The 17260-nt window shown below is 53.3% G+C and overlaps 6 protein-coding genes across 6 annotated transcripts; 3 read left to right on the top strand and 3 right to left on the bottom strand.

The window, feature by feature from the left end:
* Nucleotides 1-415: 415 nt before the first annotated feature.
* Nucleotides 416-2150, top strand: PV08_10936 (uncharacterized protein; the record flags this gene model as incomplete). The annotated part of the gene is made up of 3 exons (XM_016385248.1): nucleotides 416-703; nucleotides 752-843; nucleotides 959-2150. The coding sequence occupies 3 exons, from the start codon at nucleotides 416-418 to the stop codon at nucleotides 2148-2150; spliced, it is 1572 nt and encodes a 523-aa protein (XP_016231850.1).
* Nucleotides 2151-2753: 603 nt separating this feature from the next.
* PV08_10935 (uncharacterized protein) lies at nucleotides 2754-4408 on the bottom strand (the record flags this gene model as incomplete). The annotated part of the gene is made up of 2 exons (XM_016385247.1): nucleotides 2754-4286; nucleotides 4385-4408. The coding sequence occupies 2 exons, from the start codon at nucleotides 4406-4408 to the stop codon at nucleotides 2754-2756; spliced, it is 1557 nt and encodes a 518-aa protein (XP_016231849.1).
* Nucleotides 4409-5339: 931 nt separating this feature from the next.
* On the top strand, nucleotides 5340-7420 carry PV08_10934 (uncharacterized protein; the record flags this gene model as incomplete). The annotated part of the gene is made up of 3 exons (XM_016385246.1): nucleotides 5340-5891; nucleotides 5943-6215; nucleotides 6266-7420. The coding sequence occupies 3 exons, from the start codon at nucleotides 5340-5342 to the stop codon at nucleotides 7418-7420; spliced, it is 1980 nt and encodes a 659-aa protein (XP_016231848.1).
* Nucleotides 7421-10397: 2977 nt separating this feature from the next.
* PV08_10933 (uncharacterized protein) lies at nucleotides 10398-11859 on the top strand (the record flags this gene model as incomplete). Its single annotated transcript, XM_016385245.1, has 2 exons — nucleotides 10398-10528; nucleotides 10581-11859. 2 exons carry the CDS (start codon nucleotides 10398-10400, stop codon nucleotides 11857-11859), a joined length of 1410 nt encoding a protein of 469 aa, XP_016231847.1.
* Nucleotides 11860-13460: 1601 nt separating this feature from the next.
* PV08_10932 (uncharacterized protein) lies at nucleotides 13461-15190 on the bottom strand (the record flags this gene model as incomplete). The annotated part of the gene is made up of 3 exons (XM_016385244.1): nucleotides 13461-14235; nucleotides 14305-14768; nucleotides 14819-15190. The coding sequence occupies 3 exons, from the start codon at nucleotides 15188-15190 to the stop codon at nucleotides 13461-13463; spliced, it is 1611 nt and encodes a 536-aa protein (XP_016231846.1).
* Nucleotides 15191-15630: 440 nt separating this feature from the next.
* Nucleotides 15631-17011, bottom strand: PV08_10931 (uncharacterized protein; the record flags this gene model as incomplete). The annotated part of the gene is made up of 2 exons (XM_016385243.1): nucleotides 15631-16597; nucleotides 16662-17011. The coding sequence occupies 2 exons, from the start codon at nucleotides 17009-17011 to the stop codon at nucleotides 15631-15633; spliced, it is 1317 nt and encodes a 438-aa protein (XP_016231845.1).
* Nucleotides 17012-17260: the final 249 nt, after the last annotated feature.

Raw genomic sequence — 17260 nt, 5'->3', positions numbered from 1 at the left:
ATCCTCACTGGGCCGTTTGCATAGCCCCTATCTTCAGTTTCACCATTTTCGATTTGCCAACTTGAGACTCACCTCGATCCCGCCCTCTTCATACCCTCGAGTCTTTTTCTTCTGGCAGGTGCATTTCGGGTTGGAAGCATCTATGCATACTGGCCTCTTCTCACTCAATTCGCCCTCAGTAATCGGAGGAAATTTACTGTGACTGGCCGATCGTCTTCTTGTTAAGCGCCTCATGGATTAGGTTGTTCTTGCATTTTGGGTCTGAAATAGCCGCCCGGTTCCCTATCCTACGTCTGTACAGACTCACTCACACATATCCTGTCTTCCATATCCACATTACGCCTCTCCCTGTTACCGCCGCTGCGATCTCGGCTTCACCCTACCCTCCCCGCGTCCTCGAGACACAATATTCGTCATGTCCGACCAGTTCAAGGCCAGGACGCTGAAGAGGAAGAATGTAAAAGGACTGGCTTTGAGCGCTCCTCCACCAAGAACAGCAAACCCTTCAGATGGGGACTCCCAAATTCCGGGCGCTCTGGGCAATTCCGAAAGTGACCGGACGGACACTTTGGAGATTGGTCTCGAGTTCAAACTTGATCTGAGAAGCGAGGACTTGGTAGTCCTGAAAGAGCTAGGAGCAGGCAATGGAGGAACTGTCAGTAAAGTCATGCATGCTTCTACCAAAGTTATCATGGCAAGAAAGGTAAATAGGCCAGGCTGGCTGCGATGAGTTGGGCTAAGCAAAACATAGATTATCCGAGTTGACGCAAAGGAAAACGTCCGCAAGCAGATCGTCAGAGAATTGCAGGTAGGCCATGATTGCAGTTCTCCATATGTCATCACGTTCTACGGTGCTTTTCAAAACGAGGCGCGGGATATTGTGCTTTGCATGGAATACATGGATTGCGGGCAAGTTTCGCTGGCGACATCTTCACAAATCTTACTGACATTTGGCTAGGTCATTAGACCGTATATCTAAGGATTTTGGTCCTATCCGTGTCGATGTGCTTGGGAAAATTACGGAATCAATTCTTGGAGGCCTTGTATATCTCTACGAAGCACACCGTATCATGCATCGTGACATCAAACCCTCCAACGTCTTGGTTAATTCCCGAGGCATGATCAAGCTATGCGATTTTGGTGTTGCCACTGAGACAGTCAACTCCGTTGCAAATACCTTTGTCGGCACTTCTACCTATATGGCACCTGAAAGAATTCAGGGAGGAGCATACACGATCAAGTCTGATGTATGGAGTGTGGGTTTGACAGTGATGGAACTAGCCATTGGAAGGTTTCCCTTTGACTCTACGGATTCTGCTGCAGGCGACAGAGCTAGCGCCGGACCAATGGGTATACTCGACCTTTTGCAAACCATAGTGCATGAGCCTGCACCCAAACTACCGAAAAGCGAGGCTTTCCCAGCTATTCTGGAAGATTTTGTGGCCAAATGTCTTCTCAAGAATGCCGATGAAAGGCCAACACCTAGAGAGCTCTACGATCGCGACAACTTTGTACAGGCGGCGAAGCGAACCCCTGTCGACCTGGCGGAATGGGCGGTTTCCATGATGGAAAGACACAACCGAAAATCTTACTTGGCGCCACCAGCGCCTAAATCACTCAAGAGCGACGGCACCAGCTCAGATACCTCGTACACCAATTCAGCCGCTTCGACAGCCTCATTCACAAGTGATGCCCGAGGTACCCCGGTCACTGCGAGGAGATATGCCAGTCCTACAACGGGCAGCATAACGGTAGCCGCACCTCAAGGTGTGCCTGCACCAGCACAACAGACTCCAACAGGAATCGTCGAAAGATCACCTCCTCCACCTCTTTCATTGCAGCATTTATCCCTGGAGACCCGCGACCCGCCGAATGGTGTCTCCAACCGTGCAAACCGACTGGGCTTCAGTGAACGCGACAACATCCCGGAGCCTGCTTCGGCAATCGAGTCGTCACATCGCCCTATGTTCCCACCGAGGACCAGCAGCAGCAACTCCTTGGCAGGTAACAGGATCCCGCTGGCAAGTCCTGCACTGGCTATACGGCCGCCTCCACCAAGCGGTCCGTTGCCGCCGCCACCTATGAAGGATCTCCCAGCGCCTCCAGCACTGAAGAGTGCAGAGATTGCGAGTCCACGTCGGGCTAGATGATGGGTTGAAAATGGATCTTTTGAAGTTGTTTAAAAATGAGCGAGAAGCATACTCTGGGGTCACACTGGGACAAAACATGGGCTGTAGCATTTCTTCAGGTGTTTTCCTCTTTGGGACTTTCGAACTCAATTGTCAATTCTTGGGTGCGGCACTACTTAGATGCTTGCAGTATATGAAATGACTATGCTCTCCAATTTGACCTCGATTGAGTAGTACATGACTCTGATAGCGTGACTACGCATCAGCGTGGCCCACACGAGGCCGAAACCAGCCCAATTGTTTATAAATACACCCACAATAGTGCACATTTTTCCATCAATACATCTGCGCTCAATAAGTGTTGAGGGGATCCAGCTTGCGCATAATCAGGGCAAAGTCAACGTGATCCTCTCCGAGCCAGACTCTCGCTCTCCCATCTCAATTGTCAGAGAGTAGGCTCAGAGGTATACCCGCGTTGAAGTGAACTTCGAGTGCGCTCGCAATCTGTCTTGATGTGACACGAGGTAGTAATATCAGAGAGCCTATGACAATTATATGCTTGTCGGAATGTCCTTCATCCCCGTGAGTGTCGTCGGCGTGGCAAGTTGAAAGGTATTCGAATAATCAGAGAAACCGCCGCCAATGCAAGTCACGCCTTGCTTTCTTAACCCTATCCGTCACGTCCTTGGCTCCGAAGGCATACCAGCTAGGCTCCATTGTGCTTTCTACCTGACACAGGGTCCTTTCTATAGCTGTGACGAACTCCACGCTTGGGACTCTGTTCGCTTCGACGACCACCGACAGCGCGGCGAGAAACTCGCGTTGCAATGCTTCGTTGGATTGAGGAGTCGGCGGGTCGTCGGCGAGAGAGAGGAGCTTTCCGTCCTGGGTGTGAGCCAGGCACTTGGTGAGGGGGCTGCCGTCGTCGCCGACGGCGGTGTACGTTTGCCCTATGGAAACTCCTGCTGATGTTGACCGCCATTCCCGGCCGGCGTTGGCCTCTCGGAAGACGTTGTAGTCGGTGGACACGAAACTACAGGTGAAAGGGTCTGCCAGTTGAATCTTCAAAGGTAGCAGGGCGGGAAGGGTGACTGGATTGGTGATTTGCGGATTCTGGTGGGCATTGCCTCCATGTGGTCTGGCACTGGCGATCTCGATCTCTCGCATGGGCTCAATGCAGAAAACCACCTTGATCAGGATGACTACGACTTCGAATCCTATCCAGGGATATGCCCAAGATGTCAACCCGACGATAAGGACCGTTGAGATGATGTCCAGAGTTGCGCTGGTCAGAATGAGCACACCGGCAACGGAGAGAACTGGCTGCTCGTATTTCGCTCCGTAGAGCTTAAATTCCGTTAGATTGGCGACATGAAAACTAAATGTCTCGCAGATGACGTTGGTTCCGAGCGTTGGCATTCTGAGGCATCTGTACTCCGGGGACTCGAGACGGTTCAGCTCAATCTCTGGGTTCCCTTGCCCTCTGACTACTTGAACTGTAACAACGGCACTGAGCCATGCACTGACGCAGATGGCCTGTACCGCGCAAAGGAGCTTCGTTGTCCCATCAGCTCCATTCTGAACCGCAAGGAATGTCTCGGCACCGTAGAGGAGCAAGTAGATGAATGAGCCGAGAGCGAGTCGAATGTAGTTATTCTGCTTAAGCTTGATGATGGATGGCACTCCCCTGGTTCGAAACCAGGCTTCAACCATGTATACCTCGGCCGGGTTGTGGTTGATTATCAAGCTCGTAGAGTGCCGCTCTGCCGTACCGGTCGGAATGTGCTCTAGCGTCGGAGAGAACTTGTTGACATACTCATCGTGGGCGTATGACAACTCGCCGACCGTGTTGCGGTACAGCTCAAAGCTCCAGAGCAAGATGCCGACCTGCAGTTTAGACAAAACTCGACCTGCACCCACTCCAGCAACAACAAAGGACGCTGGATAGATTCTGCAGGCGACGAGCTTGACATTTTGGACTTTTCCAGTAAGCACTGGAAGCAGAGTAAGAACCGAGTTCAGGCCGTTGATATTTTGTACGGCTGATTGCCAATCCCTCGCAGGAACATTTTGACCGATTTGCCGGGGAAGCACAGCAGCACCGACGGCAGTGATGATGACAGTGAAAAATAAGCACAAAGCCGAGCATATTGAGACCTACTGTGAAGATTAATTAGAGCCGTCCAAGGATCGACGGTGGTTTCTCATAATAAGAACAGGTCCGGGAATCCGATGTTGTTTCCAAAGGCGCGAACCCCTCCGAGAGGTTTCCAATCCATTTCCTTAGGCTGCGAGCTGAAAATGTGGCGTCGCTTGGGATCAGGCTGAGACAGTACGTTTCTTCTTGGGGACCCAAAGACGCTGCTGGCCAAACTTCCTACAGGTTGAAGTCAATCCAGGGAGGCGGTCTGGACAATAGTGTCTCACAGGGTCGTACGACATACATCGTAGCGAGCGCCAGAGTCTTCAACACGAGCACCTCCACCCTACCAACATCAAGCGCCGCATCCTCAAGCGCTATCCAGACCTATGCTGATTGTTACTTCACATTTCTTGGAAAATGAGTGTGGTGGACGGACCTACACCATCTCTGGGTCTGAGGCTTCCAGCTGGCCTTTGTATCAGTCCTGCTAACAGTACGACACGGGCCAGGGGGTGTCATATGTCTTCATTCAGGGGAATTACCTCTTCTTCTTTTCCAGGGTGGCAGCAATGACAAACTCAAGACAAAACTTGCTTAGAATTTCATGTGCTTTGCTGCGGACTCCTTTGTAGGCCATCACCACGATGTCGCCGTTGTGCTCCCAAAGTAACCTACCTCAGCCTTCATCATCACTGAGACTCCCCACAGAAACCCAAGACAGGCTCTTTTTCCGGCCACATGTATGTTCATGCTGTTCCCTGGTGGTTTGATGCGGCATTCGTCGCGTGTAGTTCACTCTTTTGCCTCTGCTGGGTTGCTAAGGGGACAGTGAGCACAAGGTCGACAGGACGTCCAGTGGAGTGCGAGTTGACGCGACGGCATACCACGTGACCCAAGAAGGCACGCTGTCCACTTGCCCCGCCAAGGCAGCACGACGCTACGCTGTCTGAGTCTCCTGCCACCAGCCTGCGACAGTGACCTGTAATCGAAGGCCCAAGTAGACGGAACATGTGCAGCCTCGCCCACCGTGACAACAAGCTGTTGGATCGAATGGTTGCGCCCTGACAATGGAAGCCACTTCAGCACGAATGGCTTCGCGGGGCCAGTATCAGTTCGACGGCTTCTCTCCTCCCCAGTCAACCCTGCAGCGCTTCATATACAATGCCTGTGACCCAGTTGCAAACCTCGAACCTAATCTGGCCCTGAACCTAGAAATCGTCGACCTGGTCAACTCCAAGAAAGGCAACGCTCCTCGCGAGGCTGCCGTCACAATCGTTCAACTTATCAACCACCGCAATCCTAATGTCTCGCTGTTGGCGCTCTCCTTATTGGACATTTGTGTCAAGAACTGCGGATATCCCTTTCATTTACAGATCAGTACCAAAGAATTCCTGAATGAGCTTGTACGGCGTTTCCCTGAACGGCCTCCGGTGCGCCCGAGCCGAGTTCAAAGTAAGATTCTAGAAGCCATCGAAGAATGGCGGCAGACAATATGTCAGACTTCGAGGTACAAGGAGGATCTGGGGTTTATACGAGACATGCACAGGCTGTTGTTGTACAAAGGCTACATGTTCCCTGAGATTCGCCGGGAGGATGCCGCAGTCTTAAATCCCAGTGATGTATGCGGAAAACAAGTGCTGACGTTGTCGACATGTGCTGACATATTGTAGAACCTCCGGTCTGCAGAGGAAATGGAAGAAGAGGATCGAGCAGCTCAATCTGCAAAGCTACAGGAATTGATCCGCAGAGGGAGACCTCAAGATCTGCAAGAAGCGAACCGTTTGATGAAAGTTATGGCAGGCTATGACACGCGGAACAAGACAAACTATCGAGCAAAAGCGGCTGAGGAGGTTGCCAAAGTACAACAAAAGGCCAGGATCCTGGAAGAGATGCTGCAGAACCACAAGCAAGGTGACAAGATTGGTGATGGAGATGTGTTCGAAGTACGTGGTGAACCCATGCAATCCACGGACGTGTGACTGACCAATGCCAGGAACTTGCCGCAGCCCTTCAAAGTGCGCATCCAAAAATCCAGAAAATGTGTGAAGAGGAATCCGACGACGCTGAAGCTGTGGCCAAGCTTCTCGAGATCAACGATAGCATTCACCGGACCATAGAACGATACAAGTTGATGAAAGCTGGCGATGTTGAAGCGGCCAACAAGATTGCCAGAGGCACACTGGGTACCACCACTGGTGTTGGCAAGAACGCAGCAAACGAACTGTCTCTGATTGATTTTGACCCGGAACCCACAGCAACTGTAACAGCGCCAGATACCGATACGAACGGCTCTCTTTCCCTCCTGGATGCTGGGGCACCGCCATCAACGACTGCACCATCAAAACCTCACACGGTCGAGGACGATTTGCTCGGCCTTTCCATAGGAGACAGCAGTGCTGGGCTGGGGACCCTGGGCGCCATCTCTCTAGGTCAAAACACAACATCGGGGACCCCTTCGGGGTTGATCTTCTCAAACACCCCCAGTCCCTCAATAAACCAGCAAGCCATCCCTCAGCCAGCATCTCGACCCAACTATGATGCATTTGCATCCCTCACGAGCGCACTGCCGTCGTCTAAGCCAGCAACGCCTGTGCCAGCAGTGCAGCAACAACGGCCAGTCAGTCAAGCCCACATCGACCCATTCGCATCGTTGGTCTCTTCTAGTTCGAGACCAGCGACACCGGGTTGGCAAGCGAATTTGCCTCAGCCAACAATGCAACAAGTCCCAGCCAACACGACGGCCTCCACAGGCGTTGCCGACGACGAATGGACTTTCGAGTCAGCCTTACCAGTCAGTACAATTGTGAAAGTACTGTCATCAGATGTTGAAATCGAATTTGAACCTCGAAGACTTGCTGGTGCCTCGGGCATTCAGATAACGGCAAGGTTTTCCAATTCAACTGCTCAACGTATCACCGGCCTGCACTTCCAGGTCGCAGTAGAAAAGAGCTATTCGCTGCAATTGAAACCACAAAGCGGACGTGAAATGGCACCCAGAGCACGAAACGCAATTCAGCAAGAGATTTTGCTCAATGGAGTACCGGCGGGAAAGGGAAATGTGGTGAAGATGAGATTTAAGGTGTCGTATGAAGTCAACGGGCAGGCTCAAGAACAGCAAGGGAATGTCCCGTCATTGGGTATTAGCTAGCGTTGGAAAGGTGTTCCGAGACAGAAACATGATGCGCTGGTGGGGGACGTTTGCGGAGATTGGAGCCTTTGAATCACAAGACGCCTTCTGAGTTCCTCGAAGCTCTGGGCACAGCCGTCGGTGGTTAGCCAGACCAGCCAGAATTTCACGTTGGATTGTCGCCATTATTGTTCTGCGACTCATACCCGCTCCACACCGTATTGCCGTTCTTGTGAGATTTTTCTGTTGTTCGTAAACTTACGGGAAAGGCTAGCCAGATGGCGTCAATAGCGCGTACAATACAGACTTTTTCGAGCCCGAGCAGTGGGATGCCACGAGACAAGAGACAGCGACATCTAGTAAGGGGTAATGATGGGCACCAGGGAGGTGGCAGACGACACCTGATTCGCACGGCCACAGGGATCAGCATGCGGGTGGTAGATGCGGTGTGAGATCGGATCTTGCAGAATATGGAGCTGGATCGGATGGGGATTCGAGGAGCCGTGAGGGATCCCGAGGAAATGGACGAGAGAAGAGTGACTAATTAAGAAGACACCTCGTCCATAGTAGTACACTACTAACTAGTAGTATCCAAGTGGTGGAGCAGCCACGTCTGTGGAAACCTGAAATAGGTCGTATGGGACAGTCGTTGCGCATCCGAGATCTATAACCGCAGTTGAATCGGCGATCTGAAGGCCGCAGTTACTAGCACGTCTCGCACTACGTTCTACAAATTGTCCAAAACCATCCACCTTCGATCCCACAATTCGGAGACGGTGATTTCAAATTTCTTCGGCAACTCTGTTCGGGCCTAGAAACCAGCGACGGCCATCCATGCCTGAGCATCGGGGTAACGACGCATAGAGAATTCGCCGCTTTTCCTGAACTCGAGACATGACAGACATACGGAGTATGGACGAGGAACGATTGACCACGGGTATCTCGAAATGCTGACTGACTCCCGCTCTGTCAGCCCACGAAGCTCTTCTCCTCACACGAGCGAGTACAGACAGTCGTGAACCCCCTCCCTGAATTGCTTGGACGGTACGAGGAGAGAGACATGGACAGGGCCTTGCACCCAGCGCTTTCTGGAGCCCGAGGAGCCGTTCTTAACTTGTGGCCCCCTGGAGCCCTCTGGGAGTTTCCGCGGCCTTTGCAGCTTCTCCCCCACAAAGCCATCGGTGTTTGGAATGCCATGTCGAATCACCCGCCTGTGTGGTGTTTACCGGGTGAGGCTGTGCAGCCGCACCGGTCGAATGACGGCAGAGCGAGAGAGCAAAAAACAATTTTAAACCTTCGTCACAGATAGGGATGTATCTTTGAAGCGGTGATGGTTTCTCAGAAGATCACCCGCAACCGAACATACATGGGAGAAAAAATCAAAGTCCATCTGGGTTTGTGTTCTCCTGCATGCCCAGCACGGTGAGGATGTTGTCTCGCGATACGGCAGCTTGACGCTTTTGTGGCAGAGGTCAAGTTGAGAATATCGCTTGGATCAACAGAACCTGGCAGCAGAGATGAGACTGGCTGGCTGGCTTTCCACAGGAGTACAGAGCGCTTGATGTGCTGTAGCCACCTGCCCTCTTGGGCGCATACCCATACTCGTCCTGGGCTCTGTCGTGCTGCCAACATGCCGTCACAATGTGTCAGTGGAATGTGGCGCCGTTGACCCATGATTGCCCGAGCGACGCTAGGATCTGGGCCCGTCGAGCCTACACCACAACAAGAAACGATGGGCATGGCTAGTGGCATCGGGGTGTGTGGCAGATCCTGATTCCGGATTCAAAGGCCGTTGTCCACTAGAATCTTGGACTCACCGATCAGGGTGTGCGTCTTCTGGAGACTGGAGCTTCTCCTTCGCGCGGATCAGGATCCCGCCGGAATCAGCAGCCCTGGATGCGCAAGTACGACTCGTACAAACACCACGATACAAAAGCAGGACGAGAGATGATCGACTTGGGCCCCAGCACTCATTCGATCAACCACAAATTGGGTCTACAGACACTCCATAGGCACGACGGACCACAGCAGGGAGTGCTTGGACGTCCCCGGCCGACTTTGGCCTGGTAGAGAGCGACCTGCCTACTTGGGCCTCGCGGTCTCCGGCCAAAACCTTGTCGATTCACGGGACCATGTTGGATACGGCGAAAACGTCGCGCGCATCGACACCAACGCAGCCACCCCTGTCACAACTTTCCTATGCTCGAATTTTGCCTTTTTGCTGTTTCCCATCCCGCTCACAGACCCTCCTCGTGCAGCACTAAGCTCGCCCCGATCTACAACTCTGGTCCGTTTGAAGACAGACCCGTGCGGGCGATGGAGGTTGTCCTCCCCGAAAATCTCTCGCGGCCACTGGCACTGCCTCTTTCCCAGTGCCTGGGATCTTTTTCCCTGACCCCTTCCATGCCCACCGCCGGCCACCACAAGGTGCCTGCGATCGACGCCAGCAACAAACCTCCACACCAAATATTCGCAGCGGTGGTCGTATCCTTCCACCTCGCTACTCCTATCGCCGCTAATATTAGCTCTCGCTGTGCCGTATCCACCTCTCCAAACCGCGGTTTTCCAAGCGGATGTGGCTAGAGAGAAGCAGGTAGCTATCTTCTAGCTCCGCTCGCAAACTCTCTTCCTGCTCTCATATGCATCTACTCCCTTGGCTGTCATTCTACGTTCCGATCGCCCTTGGTCCATTGCCGGAGACAAGCTACTGCCCGTTGTCGCTACTTTGCCTTTTCGCTCTGGTCTTCTCTTCTCGTCGTACATATCCTCCATCACAGTGAACTTTCTCTTCTATACTATACCAGACCGTATCACATCATCCATCATATACTTGTCCTTCCTGGTGACACTGTTTGGTTTCGGTACACACGTATAGTTCTGTGTCGAAGCCACCATATCTGGAGCGCCCGGTATATACGCCCGACCACGGCCACGTCAACCGACCTAGAACATTACTTTCGCCACCGGGATACTGACAAGTCCATCTCCCATCGAGACCATGCCATCATCATGCAAGCGTGAGCAACCAGTGTCCGGCGGCGGCGTTGACTCCAAAATGCAACCTGTAAGGACTACACCGCCTGCCAAGGCGATCAAGACCGAGCGAACACATGAAGAGAACCAAGAAAGGTGAGTAATTCAGAGTCGACCATGGCTCCTTCTTAGCTCACCCGCGAAACAGAGCATATATCGCTGCATCCAGGCGGAGCGACCGAAGTCTTGAGGCGAGGGTCGAGTCGGCACGGCGAGCTTCGGAGATTCACAAGCGCAGAACTGGTCGGTCACTGCGTGTCACCGAGCAGGATGTCATCAACGAGGAAATGTACGAAGAGGAGGACGATGACTTACCCCTGCAGTACCGTCGGCTCACTGCACATCTACAGACGGGATCGGCCGACTTCAATCGCAGGCTGGCGGCCTACCTCACGAATCAGTTGGCAATGCGAAGCGCAATGCAGCAGATGGTCCAGAACTCGTACGCCCAAGCCTATTCCGGCCAGTTCACGCAGCAGCAGCAACAGCACCAAAACATGTTTCCATCACCTATGCTTCCGCCACAAAACATGGGCCAATCTCCGCAGTCCTTGTATAGAACCTCACCGTATCCAAATCCACATCATCCCAGCTTCCGCACAAACCAGGGCCGAGCACTCTCCATGGCCTCAGGTACAACCCAGCAACATTCAGGCTCAACGTCTCCGAACACCAGCACCACCACGGCGCAACAGCCTCCGGATACGCTCAGCCAGCGCCGCATGTCTACGCCGGCCACAATCAACCCGGGCGAGGTCCAGTCTGAGTCGAATTATATGCATCAACCTCAGCAGTCCGCTGGATTCCAGCCCTACTCCAGTCCGAATGTCTTCCCTCCTCTGTGGCAGGACATGGGTCCCCTAACGACCTCGCTTCCGCCCGAGTCTCAACAGATGCTTGCCAACGCACCCGGGTTCGACCCTACAGATCCTAGCTACTCGATGCTTATGCAAGGGAGCGACCAGTATATTTCGACGCCCTATTACCCGTGGCACGACGGTGTACATGGTGTTGACGGCGGGATCAAAGGCATGCCGGTACATCCGTTAAACTACCCGAGCATGTCCGTCACCGTGGCTCCTTCGGCACTAGAGCAGAACAACTTCCTTTCTGCTGCCAACAGGAACAAAGACCAACCCAGCAGCAACAATAGCACAGACGCGACGCCCCAACGGCCGGTGAACCAGCCTCCCACACCAGGTGCAGCTTCTGCCGCTGCTGCCGCGCACGACTTCAGTTTTGGCCAAGACAGCAAAGGATTTGCATTTGGGTCTGGTGGCTCAGGTCAGGACACGCCAGCAGGTGAAGGATTCTGGGACCACTTTGTCATGGACGAGTCCTGGGACGATGGGAGCAGCGCTGCCGACATGCAGAGCAGTGGACTCGTCGCGAATCCGTCTCCCCAAGGCGTCGAACCGACAGGGTGACGTGGACCGTCGCCGGTTTGATCTGCGACACCTATGTGATTCTCCCTATTCTCATTCATATTTACCAAGATATCTCATCGACATTTTTTTTAGATCTCAACTCAGATCTCTATGAGATAATTGGGGCATTGCACTTCTCCTTTGCCTCGGTGCCATGTCGATCCGTCTTTATTTTCCAAGACAGAGTGTGACGGACAGAGCGTGGCAAGTACAGATGACTGACGCTGGATTTGAACCTCCAGAGTGCGAGGTCACCAATGCCTTCAGTCACCTGGCCACAGGCTGGCGGTTTTGAGGTGGCCCAGGTGTTTTGGAGGCATTTGAGAGGGTTGTGCTCGATGTGATCTTCCCCGGATTCTTCCTTTCATCTGCAGGCTGGAGCGGGCGACAGAACACGACCAGTGGACCTCCTGCTACGGCATCGGCCATGTTATGTCTCGCGGCTCAATCAAGCATCTTTCTTTCAGTCTCGAGTGTGTGTGGGCATTTCGTGTGTGTGGAAATGTATCCCGCCGTCGGGATGAGGCTATACATACACGATGGGAGGCTATGGCTCAGTGTTGAAGAAGTTAACAACCAGATCTTTTTTCGTCGGCAGTGGGTTGTTTGTCGGTGGTGGTGATGGTGGTGGTTGGAGGAGAGTCAGGGCAACCAAACTTCGTTTCTCCCTTCTTGTCGGTCCCTCTTTCTCCCTCCCCTCCTTTGCTAATCTTGTTGTTATCTATTCCATCTATCTGTCTGTTGTCTGGGAGTTGGGGGAGTTAGGGATTTTGCGCGACGTCGTCGTTGCAAGGCTTGGACGAATATTTCTCCACCTGGTACGGCGAACTATGACACCTTACTTCATACTACCTACATAATATAATACACGGATACGAACAAACGCACGACACATACGGCGTGCGTAACCACGGTGGACAGGTCGTTCAGCGGATGACAGTTTTTAAAGAAAGGAGTCCGGGGGGGCTGTATATGTTTGTCACGGTCGGCAGAAGAGACGGAGAGCTCTGAGGTATCGATACATTCATTCTTTATGTGCCTGTATACACCCTGTGTCCAGGTTCGTCTTTACTACCTGTACCTAGGTACCTAGGTATACGTGCATATGTATGTACCCACGCAACTGACTCCCACTGCCGGTTCGCGTCCTACCTCTTCCTTCACAACAGTACATCCTGCTCACTAGTTACCTGGGCAGGTGGTTAATTCTGCAAAGTTGCAGTGCGCCTCCTCGAGTCTAATGCATTCCATTTCATTTCGACTTTGGGTTTATGCTCAGCTGTCTAGATACTAACCTACTACTTCCTTGTACTACTATAACTACCAGGTAACATTAGGTACGTAGGTAGGTACGTACTCGAAGGAAAAAGAGAGAGACTTCCCCAAAACGCCAAACTGAACCGATTCTCTTTCTTTCTTTCTTTCTTTTCTGCTTTTGCGAGACCCCGTTTGCTGACGAAAACAACTCTCCAAGCAATCCCCCCTTCTCGGAAACAAAACTCTCTTTTCTCCAACCGCTTGTTTCATAATGCTGAGGGTATCGTTTTGACAAAACAGAATTCGAATCGAGATATCCTTGGTCTCAGGCCCCACCGCCATTGTCACCCGGTAGGCTTGCGGGCTGAATCGGTCGACGGCCTTAGATTCGAACCTTGGACAGGAGGTCGGGAGCCGTTGTCGAAACTCTTGCGCACGCTACTCGAACTGCTCCGTCTCCGTCGCATGCGTAGCTCGTTGGGGTCCGCGACATTGGTAAGACCGCCGGCGCGAGCGAAGAGGACCAGAATATCCGTCAGACTCACCACGCCGACCAAGCGGCCTGAGATGCGGGCTCCTGGCAGCGCCGAAGCGGAGATGCTGGGGCCCGATGGCGCGATGAAGGGCGCTTTCGGAGAGTGATCGACTACTGTGCTGCCCGCGGGATCGGTGGGGGGTGTAGATGTCGCCTGTGGAGGGGTCGCGTACGAAGATCCCGTAGTCGAGGAGGAATGACTCAAAGTTGGAGCGAGTGTCGCTGTGTGTAAGGCAGGAGTTGGTGGCCCAGATGAGCTCGGCGACACCGGTTCCGTGACCCACATCCGGTGAGACTTTGTCGCGACAAGTTTGGCCACCGTGTGTGCGAGTGTCGAGAGGGGAGTGACATGGAAAACCGGGAAGGAGTCTTTGCCCTCGAACATGCCACGGGTGGACAAGATGACGGAGATGAAGTGGATGCAGGTGTTTTTCAGGAGAGGGAGCGAGGATGATTTGGTGAGGAGTCTCACATCGACATTCGAAATGTTGCCGATAACGTTGTGGTTGTGGTCGAGAACTGGGAGAGAGGACACTCCTTCGTTGAGGAGAAGTGTGAGCGCTTCCGCAAGGGGACGGTCGCCGCTGGAGGAAAAAAACACAAAACGTGTCAGCGTTCGGCGACATCTAGATGACCCAGGAGGGTGGACTCACTTGATTGCTACCACATCGTTGGAGCCAATTTTGAGATCACGCAGGTGCTGAGTGAAGAGTTGCTCCAGCACGGGAAAGCTCCTACCATTCTCCCACAGGAATCGGATCAGCATAGTCTGGCTGAGCACTCCGACCGTTTCGTTTGTCGCTTCGTCGACCACGACAACACGGTGAACACCTTTGCCAAATGTCTCAATGGCCTGCAATAGATTGGCATCCTTGCTCAAGAATGTCAACGGCTCCTTCTTGCTGATGTCCTTGATGTCTCGTAGGTGAATGGGCTTTCCTTCTCTGGCCCGCTGAGCCACTTGCTCAAAGTCCTCGGCGTGCTCATCATCTGGGTGGGCGAGTCCGACCACCAGCAGCAGGTAGGCATTTAAATCACCATAGTCGTAGGTTCCAATCACAGGGGATCCGGGCTGTTCGCGAATGAGGACGACTGGGCCACCAGATTCGACAAGGACCTGTTGGTGTTAGCCGCGTATGTCCAGCGGAACGTAGGGTGCATGCTGACCTTTGTAGCTGCCTCGACACCGGTTTCACTGTCCACGAACCTCAGATCGTCTGCGCTCACCAACTCTTCTACCTTTACAGTTGTCCAGTCACGCCCGGCGAATCGAGGATCGGGCTGTTTTGCCGGAGGGTTGTCTATGAGGTCTTGTACCGCCATGGATGAAACGGAAGGTTGTCTCGAAGAGCGAGGAGACGAAGGATGTCCTCTGAGTTCGTTGAAGCTCTGGCGGTGTTGGGCTGCGGCGCTGGGCAAAGACGGTATTCGGAGAGAGGAAGTTCGGCTGGGAGGCGAAGTCGCGTCCATGCTCGAGCGCGAGGACCCCCCGGGCGAGGGAGAAGAGGTGGTCGGAGGGTCACGGTTCGGTGTTGTCATCGTGAATGCCTCTGTATGGCGGCGGTTGGATCGGGCTGGATTCGGATTCGTTCGTGTTGGGTTGAGAAATGGCTATAAATGGTCGCTTGGGCGATGGCTGTTGTTGGGCGGGGCAGGGGACGAGGCACCTCAATTGGCGGCGAAGATGGACTGTGAGGGCATTGCAGGACGCTGATCAATCATTTAAGAGCACGACCGGGATCTGGATGGGAACAGGAGACTTGAAAGAGTGAATTATGAAATCAGATGGTCTGGTGCTCCCGTGGCTCATGTGAGCTCTTGGGATGCGTGGACTGTGCTTGGTGCTGCTCGTATGAGCCGCTTCTTGCCGTGGCCGCTGACGTCGGGGCGTCTTCACTACAGGGCGAGGCTGCGAGGCTGCGAGGCTGCATTGATGACCGTCACTCCATACATATCCCAATTCCAACTAGCAGCCCATTTCATCGGGGCAGGAACTCTTTGAGGAGGTCTCCGGCACTCTTGACACCTGGCCTTGTCCTGGGCCCGGCCGGATGAACGCTTCGCTTCGCTGGGGGTGAAGCTGTGCCTTGACTCGGCCCTTCTTGATTTCTCAACCTCTTGCTCTGAGGAACCTCGACAACACGCGAGCCTTGTATTTGCTCCTCCCAGGCCTTTGTCTTCACGTTGTCGAAGAGGATTGTTCTTGTCGACGGAAAGTCGTCGACGATGTGTCGCCACGGACGTGGTGTCCCAATCTCGGCGTCCAGCAGTGGCAGTCCCTCCGCCGTCAAGTCTGGCCGCCGTGGGTGAACGACGTCTTCAAAGACATGCGCACTCTCATCATAGAGGCCGCAAATATAACCCTTTCCGCCATGGCCACGCTCGATGACAGGCCTCAGATCCTTCGCACTCCGCTTCGCATGTCTCGCTTCCCAGCCAGCGGCTGTCGAAAAGGGCTCCCATTCCCGTCTGTTCTTCTGATGCATCCTGGGACAGTCTGTGACAATGATATGGCACAGGGACGGGAATGCATCGACATACTTGAATATCCACTTGCATACGTGTTCTTGCCATCCAAATAGGACGACTCGTAGATGCTGAAACGCCTGCCCTGCCTCGGCGAGTTCTGCCCACGACCGCATTATTCGTTCGTCGAACGGCGATGTACGATTGTCAAGGCTAATTTGCCCGTCGGATAGATCCAGAACAGCGAGGTTGGTGACTTTGTGAATGGAGACAACGTCCGGCGTGCTCATCTGCTTCGGTGAGACGCGGAGACACGCTAACCAATGCAGCCCATTGGATGTGATGCCCGTGAAATAGTCGGTATATGGCAAGACAGGGTGTAGTATGTCCACTCGATGCCTATAATCAGGATGTCCGAATTCATCTGCCCCTGGGTACGACACTGCGAATATTCTCCAGATGTAAAAGCTGTGACGACCTCTTTATAGATTGTTAGCGATACATAGGCCCCTGTTCGAGACTCAAACATCCAATCCACACCTACCTTGACACTAAACGGTCCCAGACCCGTCGGGCTATGGACCAAGGAACAGATGCAAAATGCTCCGGCGTAAGATCTTCGCAATGTCTAGCGAGCTCGAACGTGGCGGTTTCGGCCAGCGAACGCGTGCCTTTCTTTGGGGGACGATCCTTCAGAGCGAGATCTCGGCCAACTCGCTCTCGGGCCCAGTCGGTGTTCCTCTTGCTGGAGAAGCGTATTTCTTTTTCTTGGTAGACCTGCCCTGATCCTGGATCGTATTTTTGTTCGACTTGTGCCGTCGGTAATGACGCCGCGGGCCCAGGTCGACCATGAAGGTAGTAGTAGGGCTTGTTTTTGGAAGTTGACTTCTTCATTGCTGTGTCCCTGGATGGCTTGCAAGGCAAGCCAGGTTGTGTGATCAAAATGAAGCCGCCTAGATCATTGCAGCCGGACGTATCTTAGATCGAGAAGACAGACCTGAGCAACTTGGTCATCGCAAGCAGAGTCTCCTTTTTCATCTTGCAGGGCTGAGTCTGAAGTGCAGGCAAGTTCGTCGATGAGCCGGGCTTCAGAAGGCCTCTCTTTCCGTCTCGTTCCCACGCATATCAAGTCCTTCCCATTGT

This window comes from Exophiala spinifera (genome assembly GCF_000836115.1).
Source record: "Exophiala spinifera strain CBS 89968 unplaced genomic scaffold supercont1.8, whole genome shotgun sequence".
NCBI lineage: Eukaryota > Fungi > Ascomycota > Eurotiomycetes > Chaetothyriales > Herpotrichiellaceae > Exophiala > Exophiala spinifera.
The sequence above is the reverse complement of the archived record's forward strand: the minus strand, read 5'-3'. Positions and strand labels throughout refer to the sequence as shown.